General features: G+C 35.4%; 2 protein-coding genes across 9 annotated transcripts in view; one reads left to right on the top strand and one right to left on the bottom strand.

Moving 5' to 3' along the window:
- Positions 1–6,102: 6,102 nt before the first annotated feature.
- dusp19a (dual specificity phosphatase 19a) lies at positions 6,103–9,979 on the bottom strand. Its single transcript, XM_065252245.1, has 4 exons — positions 9,046–9,979; positions 8,718–8,764; positions 8,467–8,619; positions 6,103–7,758 (listed from the first exon to the last, which is right to left on the bottom strand). The coding sequence occupies exons 1-4, from the start codon at positions 9,266–9,268 to the stop codon at positions 7,540–7,542; spliced, it is 642 nt and encodes a 213-aa protein (XP_065108317.1). The 5' UTR covers positions 9,269–9,979; the 3' UTR covers positions 6,103–7,539.
- A 157-nt stretch (positions 9,980–10,136) lies between these two features.
- The window catches only part of nckap1 (NCK-associated protein 1), a 58,889-nt gene continuing 56,180 nt past the window's right edge, over positions 10,137–12,845 (top strand). For 4 of the 8 annotated variants that reach the window (XM_065252241.2, XM_073811921.1, XM_065252239.2 and 1 more), the window contains exon 1: positions 10,137–10,446. In XM_065252241.2, the coding sequence (XP_065108313.1) occupies positions 10,339–10,446 (108 nt within the window). In that variant the 5' untranslated portion in view covers positions 10,137–10,338. The remainder of the gene's footprint in view (positions 10,447–12,845) is intronic. The other 4 variants (XM_065252243.1, XM_073811923.1, XM_065252242.1 and 1 more) reach the window with 1 other exon arrangement.

Raw genomic sequence — 12,845 nt, 5'->3', positions numbered from 1 at the left:
TCATTTCCGTAAGCAGTGGTTTTCATATGGTGAAAGCGAGTCATTACGGCAGGACCTCATACGACTTAATGATAGACTTTAAATATAGATCAGTACATCAATTAACGCAACCACTGCCGTAACTCGACCTCAATCCTTCCCACAATACTGCAGAGGGGAAACTTGTTTTGGCTAGCACATGGCTTCTTACGAACTGAAAACAGTAGTCTGCATAACATAAATGAGAAATCAGTGTTATGAAAAGACAAGTGGCATTGAACACAAAGATCTGGTAGACTTTGACAAACTGTACAAGTTACTTGAGGTGAAAGGCTGAAAAAACACTAGAAAATAAATCACCCCGCCAACACTTATGCTAATCTAACCACTAACAGCTCTTCAGTATGATTGTGTTATAAAGAGGCTGAATTCATTCCTCTTAATTGCTCTTCATTTGGCTATAGGACAAAATCTTTAATTGCTTTCCTCACAGCCATCCAGCACAGTTGGCAACCACAACAGCGGCGGGCAAATTAGGCCTCCCAATCGACAGAGAGGCATCGTAATGAATTCCACTGGCTTTGTTCTGCCCACTCAACCCCTTTACATCCAAGAGGCTTGAAATAAAACAGTAAGACTCAAATCATTATAATGCATTCTCTAAAGAAAACAAAACCTCCAGTGACGCTCTGTCTAATACTGTACAAGGGTTGCCATGACAAAAACACTGACCGTGACATGTCATTCTTGACAGTCTTGAATATTCATTCGCTTTGCGGTGCTTTGCATGAGTAGGCCATGTGGCAAATACAGCACGTATGTTTAACCTGTAGAGTAGAGTAGAGTAGCATCAATGTCCATATTAATAATACATTATAACTTTCTTTTTAAGATCTTGCATGGTTTGCCTATACATTTTCCACATCGACTGGAAACCATGCCCAGTTGGCCAATTAAAATTAAATGTTTCCCTTTTGTTTATTCCCAAATCTAAACATAACCATGTCAACACAATAAATTAACAAGCCACAAGAGACATTACTGTACATAAGGAGTATTCTTAACAAAACCTGTCACTATATTAAGCACAAAAAGTCATGTGTTTGAACCTGGTTTGAACCAAGGGAACACACATACTGATAAAACAAAATGATACACTGTAATGCACTGTGATAAAGATGTTTCCCAAATGCATAGTTTTAGTTTGTTTATATGTAAATATAAATGTAACACAATAGATGATTGCTTTTACAGAAACAATATGATCAAAGACACCAATGTTCATATAACAGACGTTTTGTTTTTGGCTATTCTAATATTATTCTAGTATTAATGATGCTATTGGTTTCTGTCCACCATTTAACAATAGAACCAATAGATTGTCAGAATAGTTTCTATTAAAACCAATACCATTCCCATTAGAATAGAAACCATTAAATTCAGTAGAAAATCTGTGGAACGTAGACACTGGGTACATATACGGCCTCTTCACTACAAACGAATAAGTGTCGCTTAGGGTGGTCCTTATTTTTCAACTTTTAAAAGTTCACGCTCTCACCCCACCAATATGTTTGAATGAATAAATATATATATGTTTTCAATATTAATTCATATTTAGAGGTTGCTCAAGACCTTTGAAAGTTAACACATTCACGTCTTATGTGATACTTTGTGCTAGCATGTATAATTGTTTAATAATAATATACACTTATTGCAGCAACGGACTTATTTGACCATGCTCCATGCAATTAAAACTCCTGTTTTAGTTGTGATATGTCTTTCAAAGCAGAAAGCTTCAATGTGAATGAAGCACAATAGACAATATGCACTGAGACAATGGCCGAAGCAAGTCCGCTATATGGTTACTCGGATCAGAAGAGACTGAAATAACTGGAACAAAGTTACCCTCCAAGAAGCAAGTTTTATGTGTGTGGTGCATTTTTAAATGGTACAGTTTTTGCAAAAATATGTGATTTCGGAAATATTCAAAGGCTTTGAGCAACCTCTAGATATTGTAGGAACAATTCAAAAATTTTGCACAGTATGTTTTTATTGATATCCTAACACATTTAGAGGGTGAGAGTTGAACATTTAAAAAAAAAAATGTTTGACCCATTTAAGGACCACCCTAGTGTCTCTAATAAGAAAGGGTGCACATGAACATTACTATTAGTGTACCTGAAATAAAACATGTGCTGAAATATCACTCTTATTTCTGTGACAAATACTTTCTCATTCAAATTGTTGGTCGACTCCAGCCAACACAAAACGCTTTGAGGCGCTTCAACTTCACGCAGTGCTGCGCAGACTGATCAGCAAATGACATCAAAGCAACGCGAGAGCGATTCGAAAGCTGTGCTAATCATTTGTTCCAAGTACATATAAGAAGGTCCATGTGGTAGTGGACCCTAGCTCGGTTTAATTTGACATTTCTTTCTTGTAACGCATTACAAGTAACGTGCATTACGTAATATTATTACGTTTCTGAAGTAATGAGTAAGTAACGCATTACTTATAAATGTAGACATTAATATTTGAGTCAATTTTTTTTAAAAGTAATGCAAGTTATTTTTCTGTGTAATTAATAATTAAATAATTATTGAATTAAACTAAGTGTAGTATCGTAGAATTGTGCACTCTATGCGTGTGCGCCTGAGCTGGAATAGTTTAAGTCAGAAACGGAGATGGCAGGCCAGAGCTTGACATTTTTGAGATGGAAATTTGCAATTTCTGTATGCAGAACTTCTCAGTCATAACAAACACCTGCAAGGCCTGAAAGAGATCAAGGCTTGGCCAAGTAAGAAAAAGTAACGCAAAAGTAATTTAAAAGTAACTGCTTTCCATGAAAAGTAACTAAGTAATGCAATTTGTTTTGGGGGAGTAACTTAATATTGTAATGCATTACTTTTAAAAGAAACTTTCCCCAACACTGGTACTGAGGTAAACTTTCTCACCTGATCCCTATGTTCTCAACTGTCTACGTGGGTGTGCATGTTTGTGGACAGGGCTTTGGACAGATGGGAGTGTCTAAAATAGTGTGTGCGTTTCTCATAAATATTATTAAACTTTCAAATAATTAACAATTAAGTTACATCTGAGTAAGCTGAATATTGTGTGAAATTTTCCTTTAATTAAATCAATTTAGGCCATTTTTAAAATTACTATCGAAAATGAAACTAAGTACACTAGCTTCTTCACACCCAGCTAAACGTTAGTTTTTGGTTCTCAAAACGTTCTCCTAACGTTAGTTTTTGGTTCCCATAACGTTATTTTCCAAAGCTTGTTTTTGGTTAGACAGGAATGTTTTCTTTACAGAAATGGAACACTATTTTTAGGTTAGTTTAACGTTATTTTATGATTGCAAAAAAATAACGCTACCAGAATGTTATTATTTGGTTCCCAAAAAATAACCAAAAACTAACGTTAGGAGAACGTTCTGTGTTTGCTGGGGCATTCTCTATAGTAAACTATGGTAAACAGTGTTGGGTGTAACGCGTTACAAAGTAACACGTTCCTGTAATAATATTACTCTTTTCGGTAACTAGTAGTGTAAGGCATTACCCGTTTGAAAATGGTAATATTATTACAGTTTTCCCGAGCTAGTTACTTGCGTTACATTCGCCAGTAGCACCTTCATCACACAAGGCACAGAACACAGAGAAAAAAAGGGAAGGGAGGAGGGCGTGAATGGAACAGTGATTGGTCTAAGTTTGGCACGAGGTATCATTTACCATCACCGATTGGTCGACACCCGGCAGCCAGCAGCACAGAGCGGCACACTCAAAGACAGATCGGGAACATGGAAGAGTAAACAACGGCAAGCTCTTTTTCAGACGAAGGTTCCCAGCAACAGAAAGCTAGTTTCGACGGGTGGAGATTCAGTCATATTTTTTTACGTTCAACGGAAGGAAAATAACTTGACGGTGAAGTGCACACTCTTTAATGTTTCTCCGAACGCTGTGCCCCGCGTCCAGTAGCGGGTAAGGAAGCCAGCAGTAATTTTTATGTTGTATTAAAAGGTGGTGTATTTACGGTGGGTTTTCTTGCCGTGGAGACCTTGATGAATGTAAGGTAATGCCAATTTTGTATATCAATTTTACTGTAATTGACGAATGCTGTGTCTTTAGCTTGAGTGATATTAATGATATTTATTGAATTGATTGTGTATTTATTACTTTGCGGTGTTCAATTGATATATTTATATGTTTGGGTGTTGGATGAATTTGCTGTGCATTGCTGTGTATAGTGGGTGGGTAAATAATGTGCACTAACATCATGGTATCCCCTGCTAAGAATACAGAACTCTTGGAAGTCTTTATCAGGAAATAATTAATTGTGAACCGTCATTCTTTCATCAGCTGTCCATTTAAAGGTGTCCATCTAAAATGAATTGCAACCTGTTGTCATCTCTGTATTTTGAATGAGTAAATTGTTGTCAAATTTAATCTAATAAAATGTTAACTTTTTATTGATTTGGGAGTTTTGTGTTTGGATATTTTCTTGGCCGTGCCTTGCCCAAATAAACATTCTTGTCCAGAAAAAAATGTAACTATTAATATAACTCGTAATATAACTAGTTACTTTCTCCAGGGAGTAATAAAGTAAAGTAAGGCATTACTATTTTTGAGAGTAATATGTAACACGTAATATATTACTTTTTTGAGTAACTAGCCCCAACACTGAAGGTAAAATGTAGTACTGTAGAATTTTATAGCAATTGCTACACTTAGGCTAATATACAGGATTCTGTAGTATTTCCTATGGTAAGTTGAAAAAAACTGTAGCATTTACTATGGTAAAAAGTTCACAAAAACAAAAAAAAATACTACAATTTACTATAGTAAAAACTAAAGTGCCCTACCAAGTTTTGGAGACACTGGCACAGTTATCTAACACAATATGACTTACTTTATGTTGACCTTGGGTAAAGTTTAAAATAAAAAAAATGTGGCAGATATTTCAAATGCGTGACAAAAGCTAAATGGTTAGTATTTTTATTAAATAACATTAATATTTTTGCAATTTTACACTGATCTCATAGCCTACTATATTAACATTCTAATTATATTTTATATTCTAATTATAAATTATATTTTGCAAATGAAAGTAAGATATAATCGGAAGTCTGACATCATTTTACCCGCATTAAAAGTTTGATTCTGGAGCTGCGCTCAAAAACCATTAAACTTCCCCTCGCCCGGGAGAGAGTTGAAAAAAACAATAAAACTATCATCACTTGCCTTCGTCGGTGATGACAGACGCCCTCTGAACATCCCGGCTGACCTTCTGAACTGCATTTTTAATGACCTGGGTTTGGCTTTCGACCGGGTCCGAGTTCAATCTGCAGTCTGCGGACTCTATGGGCTTCACGGTCACAACGTGCACAATGTTTCTCCTGGAGAACGTGGATGAGAGCGTGCCCATGTGGAAATGTAAATCCCAGGGAGTGTATCAACAACATGGGGTTTCCTGTTTTCCAGATGAATCATCCCGTTGTCCCATAATTTCCCAGTTTGGGCAGTCCTGCCCAGCGCCATCGACTGATGTGCGGACCCTATTCCAGCGCCTAATGTGTAATTCAAATATCTAACACAGATGGCGCTGTAACATTTCAATCATCATTACTGAAGTTTATGGCCGTTTCTCAAACGAAAGGCTGCATCCTCCGAAGGCTGCATACGTCATCACGCCTGGTGTATTTCAGTTAAATGAGCATAACATTCGCAAGTCATACGCATTTTACAACAATTTAAGATTAATTAAGTATAATAATAATTTTTATTATTGTTAATATTCTGAAATAAGACCGTCTTTATGACGTATGCAGCCTACAAATGCGACCTCCGAAGGATGCAGCCTTCAATGAGAAAACGGCCTATATGTGAGGTCCTTTATGGGACAAATGTTATTTGAACACTGGATAAATCCATTAAAAGCACACGCACATTACCAAAACATATAGTTTGTAGAGTAATAAGACAAACATGCAAGTTATGCTCTTATATTATTTATTAATAGCCATTTCACGCATTCATACATACAAATCAAAGAAGTCTACAAATCTATTACAAGATATTTTAAGAAAAAGCTGATTTTTAGATGTTTGTTTTTGTTACAGTTAAAAGCAATTTCCATATGCCTTTTATGTCTTAAAGGGGACATTTCACAAGACATTTTTAAGATAAAGTAAAATAAATATCTGTAAATATCTCCAGGGTATATATGTGAAGTTTTAGCTGAAAATACCATATAAATAATTTATTATAACATGTTAAAATTGCCACTTTGTAGGTGTGAGCAAAAATGTACCGTTTTGGGTGTGTCCTTTAAAATGCAAATGAGTTGATCTCTGCACTAAATGGCAGTGTCGTTGTTGGATAGTGCAGAGTAAGGGGCGGTATTATCCCCTTCTGACATCACAAGGGGAGCCAAATTTCAATGACCTATTTTTTCACATGCTTCCAAAGAATAGTTAACCATCAATCTCTATAAGCATTTTAACAAAGAATTGGTTTCAGAACAAAATGAAAAATAAAAGTAGACAAAAATGTAATAAAATATCATATTGCTATTTCTTTTAAGAACAAAAACAAAACAAAAGAAAACTACATTTTAGGAACACCTATTTAGCCTCTCTGATTGATATTGATTGATACTAGTAGTATTAAGTTACTATTTTGCACAAATATAGATAACACATTTTAATTGGTAACAATGGAAGTTGACAAATGATAAAATGATAAAGGACAGGCTGTTTTTCTTTATTATTAAAATGAAATTAATCAAGTCTGATATAAATGCTCAATGTGAGCTGTGACCACAAGGTGTCACTATCGAGAAAAAAGATAGTGTCTCACTTTAAAGATAAACATTTATAAATAAGACAACAGCACATCTGCTAAGGTGGAATGGAAAGATTAACTTAACGGAATGTATCTTAAAAGCTGCATTTTAATACACAACTTTATTATGAATTGAAATGAAACTACTACGATGAGAGAGACACTTCTTATCTTTTCTTATCAACTTTATATAAGCTACTTACTCAGTTGCTGAATTCTTGAATGCAAGCAGAACACAGAATGTAATTTAAAACAAAATGTAGGAAATAAATCTAAAATGAAATTACTATCAAATATATTCATAGGTGTATTTTTACATGTGTAGGCCTACTTTATTATTACATTTACATTATATATTTATTAGTTTTAGTATGATTTACCCATACACACAACAAATGTATATTTGTGGGTATATCCAGAAACATTAGATGATAATAAAAATCAATGTTTTATGGACCATCGTTAATTTCCCAGAATGCATAGCACTTATTTCTAAAGTTGTGTTAAATAAACTTGAATTGCAATTTATTAAATCTCACTTGATGTCATTGTGTGGCGTGGTTAATTCAATTCCAACTTATGAATTGAAAGGGGATGACTCCTAAATTATGAATTTTACCCAACCCTGATCTAGTACTGCCTGAAGAACATTTCAAAGTCATACATAAGACTGCCATGGAAGAACCGGTGGATTTAACATTGAGCAATAGACTTATGTTCAATCATGTTTCAAACCATTCGCTTGTGTAGCGCCTTGTGGTCTGAAGTTTTTCAGCTGTTCCATGAAACCTGGGTTTGGACATGAGGCCGAGCGAGCTGACTTCACCAGAGCAAGCGCATCACCAAATGCCTGCTTTTCCCTTAACATCAGATATCCAATGACAACTGACACAGAACGTGAAACTCCTGAATTGCAGTGGACCAGCACAACTCCTTTCTGGGGAGAGAAAAACCAAGCGTTGAATCATTGGATCATAAACTGTAAACAGAAGTTACTTCCCCTTATATGGAGGCATTTCATTTCACATCATTACATAATTATGATGCATGTAATTGTTCTTATGCTAATAGCACGAAATTACAAAATCGCAGGTTACGGATGAGAGAACCACTTTCCACAAGAGGTATAATGGTCGGGAAGACCATTATTTCATTAACAAAGCTATTGTTATTTTGCGTATAGGAAATTAGGTGACAGGAGGCGGTATGTTCTTTTTACAAAGCAATGGAAACTTATTTCCCGTATAGCCACTGTAATCTTAAACCTTAGTGAATTTGAATCATGAGTCAGTGTCACGTTAAGGGTGACTGGCGACACTATTTAGTAAAGAGGTTGTATGACAAACAATGGCCTGTTAGTGATATGATCTTTCTACAACTTGCTAAATAATGCATTGCGAAAACTCAGCATGCATTATTCAGCACACTGCATGGTTACCTAGATTAAGACTGTTAACCATCGGGTGACTGCACAGATCCAACACTCAGGAAATTACATTGGTTGAATGAATTATCCTTCTATAATGCTGACAGACAGGTGTGAAGTGTACAACCTTCATGCTCCGTTATGCGAAATGCAAACATTTGTGTGCAAACAAGAAATTTAATGAAAGTAATACACAATGAAACAAAATATAAAGTGTACCTCAGCTTTAGCCTGGTCTATAAACTGTGCACACTCCTGGATATACGATATGATATCAGTGTCAGGTAGATCCAGTATGCTCAGTGTCTTATAGATGAACATATCCGGAAAGGCATTTTCCACACCATATGCAACATTTAATATATGTGTGACCTGAAACCAACAAAAAGCTTAAAAGTTATATTAATACACTTTGGTGATGAAATAAAACAATTTGGTGTGATAAAATAAACAGTTAAGATGTGCATTACCTTAAATTTCATCAAAGTACCAAAGTCATGAGCAGCATCTTGTGAACCTGTGAAATAAATTGTACATTTATTTCCATATACTTGCACAAAATATATTGCACAAAGTGAATGTATGTTTTTAAAGTCAAATTTTACTCTAGAGGGTCTTAAATACATATGCATTATACTGTATTACGTAAATTTATTACAATTATGCATGAATGGTATCATACAATTTTACAATTTTATTTACATAATTATTATGTAGCCTACAGTTATGTACATGTTGTGTCATTTTATGGAGCTCAACAACATTGCTTTAATATTTTTGGGAAAAGATCCTACTCACCAAATAACAGATACGGTTTAATATATCCAACCTGAAGATCCCAGCTATTATCTGGAACATATCCGCATGCTGTTGCAGGCTGAACTGTATCCTCAACCACCTGTACAATTGATCCTTTCCATGTTTCAATAATCCGCCTGCCGCTCAAAGTCGTCACTCTGGTGCATTGTTTGCGCAAATTATTTTTGGAAAATGATTTTATTTCTTGTGCAAGAGACTGCATTACATTGGCGGAAGGGATGTCCAACGCAGAAATGTAAAGGCTCTGATTTTTTTGTTTTTTGTTTCTCTGGTCAGATAGCTTGTTGCCTCACCAGTAATGCTCATCTACAAGTATCTGACCTTGATACTTGAAAGTTGAGAAGATTCATTAGCGCACCGCAGAATAATTACCTGGGAAAATCAGAAGAACACCGCCACCCACAGGAACGGAAATGTAACTGCATGTGTGAATTACGTTCAAAAGTGACGTTGTTTAACACGGATTTGTACCTGTAATTTCAATACCTACCATTTCTTTTATTTAAGATAAAAATTAAATATATTGAGTAACTAACTTTGAAAAAATAGTAAAGCAAAACACACTTGATCTCTATATTATTTAGTAAATATTTAGTATTTTGATCTCATATCAGTTCTTCAACAGTTTTTTTTATTTTATACTGTTTTATATTTGTTATATTTTTCGTTTAAAAAATTGCTCGATATTTTGATAAGCCACGCGTGTCTTGTTTACTTATAACTTATTATGTGACTGCAATAAAATATTGTAATGTGGAGTCTTTTAAGTTACCTGTTTGGCAGTACATTGGCTTTTTTTCTTCCTAGTTTTATTTCTTTATTGAATAACGTAAATAAATAAAATAAAAAACACATAAAAGACATCACTTACCTGGTTTAAACGCCTCGAAACTCTTCATCAGACACACGGACACGTCTACGTTTGTCTTTAATTAAATCACAATAATAAAATAATTAGTAGATAATAAATGATAATAATATAATTATTTCAAAATTAATTAAACAAATAAAAAAACACTCCGCAGCAGCACGAGGGGGCGCGGTCCTGCGGAGGGCTCCGGTCACATGATGCAGTGACGTCGTTGCCGGAAGCAGCCTCGTTCTGGCCGTCAGGGCAACACCTAGAAAAAACATCCCCGACGACGTGCCCGAAGCCCGTAATATGGGACCATTTTAACACTAAAACCAACGCGTTTCGCCACTTTACCCTTTAACACTACTCGGGGAACCCGTTCGGTTGTGAATTAGTTCGTTTTAACGGTCGTTTGAGCCATGTCTCGCGGCGCGCTGCAGCCGAGCCAGCAGAAGCTGGCGGAGAAACTGACGATCCTAAACGACCGTGGCATCGGGATGCTCACGCGCATCTACAACATCAAGAAGGTGAGAAGACGCGCTTCATGCATGTGTGTTACAAAGCATTGTAATAACTGGACACACACACACACCGATACACACACGGTTGAACCAGGCCAGGCCCTGATTGAGAGACACACACGGTTCGTGTTCTTGAGTGCGTGCGCTCGCGCGTCTATGAGAGATAACCACCTTTGAATCTCATGATTAGCTAGCATAGTGCAAATCTGGCTTACTTGGTGGATATTTAGCGTAGGGTAGTGAATCGTCTGTACCAGACGGGTGGCTCTAGTTGTACTATTATTCAAATGTTAATGGTGATCACGAGGATGCTTAATGTCTTATCCCCACCCCTTTATGTGGAGCAGATAACACGATATACATCTACATACCGAACTGCGAACTGTTTCAATTTTAAGGGTTAAGTGCACGAAGCCACAATTAAGGTGGATCCCGGGACTAAACACTCCAGACTTGAATCTAATAGTGGCTTTTAAAGCACTGTTAATAACCCAGCTGTAGATGAGGATAATCCAGTCCAGACAGCACACGTATGAAGTCTTGGGTTCCTGTAAAAATCTGGTTTTGTGTAGTTGCTAGCTGTCTAAAAAAATATTTCAGTCTGATTTTGATTTGAGGTTCTCAATTGATGTTGGATGGATTATAGTTTGTTTACATGTCCAGTGTGTTTGGTCTCTGTTGTGAACCTATTCAGTTTTAGATGACATACAGATGTCAATATGTGGCCCTGTTGGTACTTTGACAGTGGTGCAGAATTGTTTGTTGTGATCTGGAGAACAATGTTTATTATCGTGTTGCTAAAAGCATATAATAGGAAATAAGCAGTTGTATTTATTTGTAAAGCCAGTAGATCCTATTTCAGTACCATTAAAATTATTATAATTTCTTAACAATTCATCTATTACCTGGCAATTCCCATTAAAATAATGCATAAAATCTTTTTATAGGTTAATTTATTTAAAAAATGAAAAACTTAAACGGAGTAGTTCACACAAATATGAAAATTCTATCATTTACTCATCCTCATGTTGTTTTAAACATGTATGATTTTTTTTATGATGAACATAAAAAAGATATTTTGATAAATGATGGTAAACACACAGCTGATTTGTTTGTTGACTTCCATATTAGGAAAAACAAATATTATGGATTTATTTGAATAAATTATGAAGAAGATATTTGATAAATGATGGTGATCATCACACAGTTCATGGTACCCATTGAATTCCATCGTATTTGTTTTTCCTACTATGGAAGTCAATGGATACCATCAGCTGTTTGCTGTCATTTTTCTTAATATCTTCTTTTGTGTTCATCAGACTTCCATAGTAGGAAAAATAAATATTATGGATTTATTTTAATAAATGATGAAGAAGATATTTCCAAAAATGATGGTGATCATCACACAGTTCATGGTACCCATTGAATTCCATCATATTTGTTTTTCCTACTATGGAAGTCAATGGATACCATCAGCTAGTGTGCTTACCAAAATGTATCTAAATATCTTTTTTTTTTCGTTCATCAGAAAATAAATTCATACAGGTTTAGATGAGGATGACAAAATATAATTTTCATTTTTGGGTGAACTATCCCTTTAATTGCAGACTATTTATAATATTTATTTTCAATATAGTGAAAACAGGAATGTAGTAATTAGTGTCTTAGAAAAATTGTAAAAATTGCAATTTGGATCTCGAAAAGAGTGGTCCACTGTTATAGATAAGTTTTTTTTTCCTGGAGGATTCAGTCATTGAAAATCAGGATGGTGGACTGTGAGTATATATAATTTAGCATATTGACAACAAATTAAAAGTATGCAAAACTTTTATTTAATTTTTTAAATAAAACATAACATAACAAGTAAATCAAAAATATTGGCACCATTTCCTAATAATTTAAAAACAAACTCAAAAGTAACATTTTCCAGATGCATAATGTAAGAATGTGGGGACGAAATGTGCCTAATGGTTCTGACAATGGTCCTAAAAAAGTACATTTTGTCCATCTGTATTTTCTGAGATTCTTTTCCCAATAAAGCGGCCGTCCAATAAAACCGTTTCTTAGGCCTTTGAGAGGCTTGGCACAGCGAAATGAAAGCAGTACAGATCACAGCAGAAAGTGGGCTAGTTGAGGACAGTTGCTGTTCACGTTTTTCCCCTTTGGCTGTGAAGTCGCTCAGATGTGTGATGTGAATTGGTATCATCAGTGTGTGTTAGGGCTGTCACTTTTTATCCGATATTCGAATATGCATTCGAACATGACGTGAAATATCCGTATTCGAACTATAAATAAACCATCCGGTTTTTTAAATGCCATGTGTAGCGCATTTTTTACAGTAACACCTCGTAATAGGAAGGAGGCAGAGAGTGAGACCGACGATGACAACTGTGCGCAAGAGAGGG

This window comes from Paramisgurnus dabryanus, chromosome 15, assembly GCF_030506205.2.
Source record: "Paramisgurnus dabryanus chromosome 15, PD_genome_1.1, whole genome shotgun sequence".
NCBI classification, from domain to species: Eukaryota; Metazoa; Chordata; class Actinopteri; order Cypriniformes; family Cobitidae; genus Paramisgurnus; species Paramisgurnus dabryanus.
This window is presented reverse-complemented; position numbering and strand designations above follow the sequence as displayed.

Bases quoted from the DNA above. Each gene is read 5' to 3' on its own strand.
- dusp19a (XM_065252245.1), bottom strand. From the start codon at position 9,268: ATGCAGTCTCTTGCACAAGAAATAAAATCATTTTCCAAAAATAATTTG. The intron at 8,765-9,045 runs GTGAGTAGGATC...TTTATTTCACAG, and splicing joins TAAACCGTATCTGTTATTTG to GTTCACAAGATGCTGCTCAT. The intron at 8,620-8,717 runs GTAATGCACATC...TGTTGGTTTCAG, and splicing joins GTACTTTGATGAAATTTAAG to GTCACACATATATTAAATGT.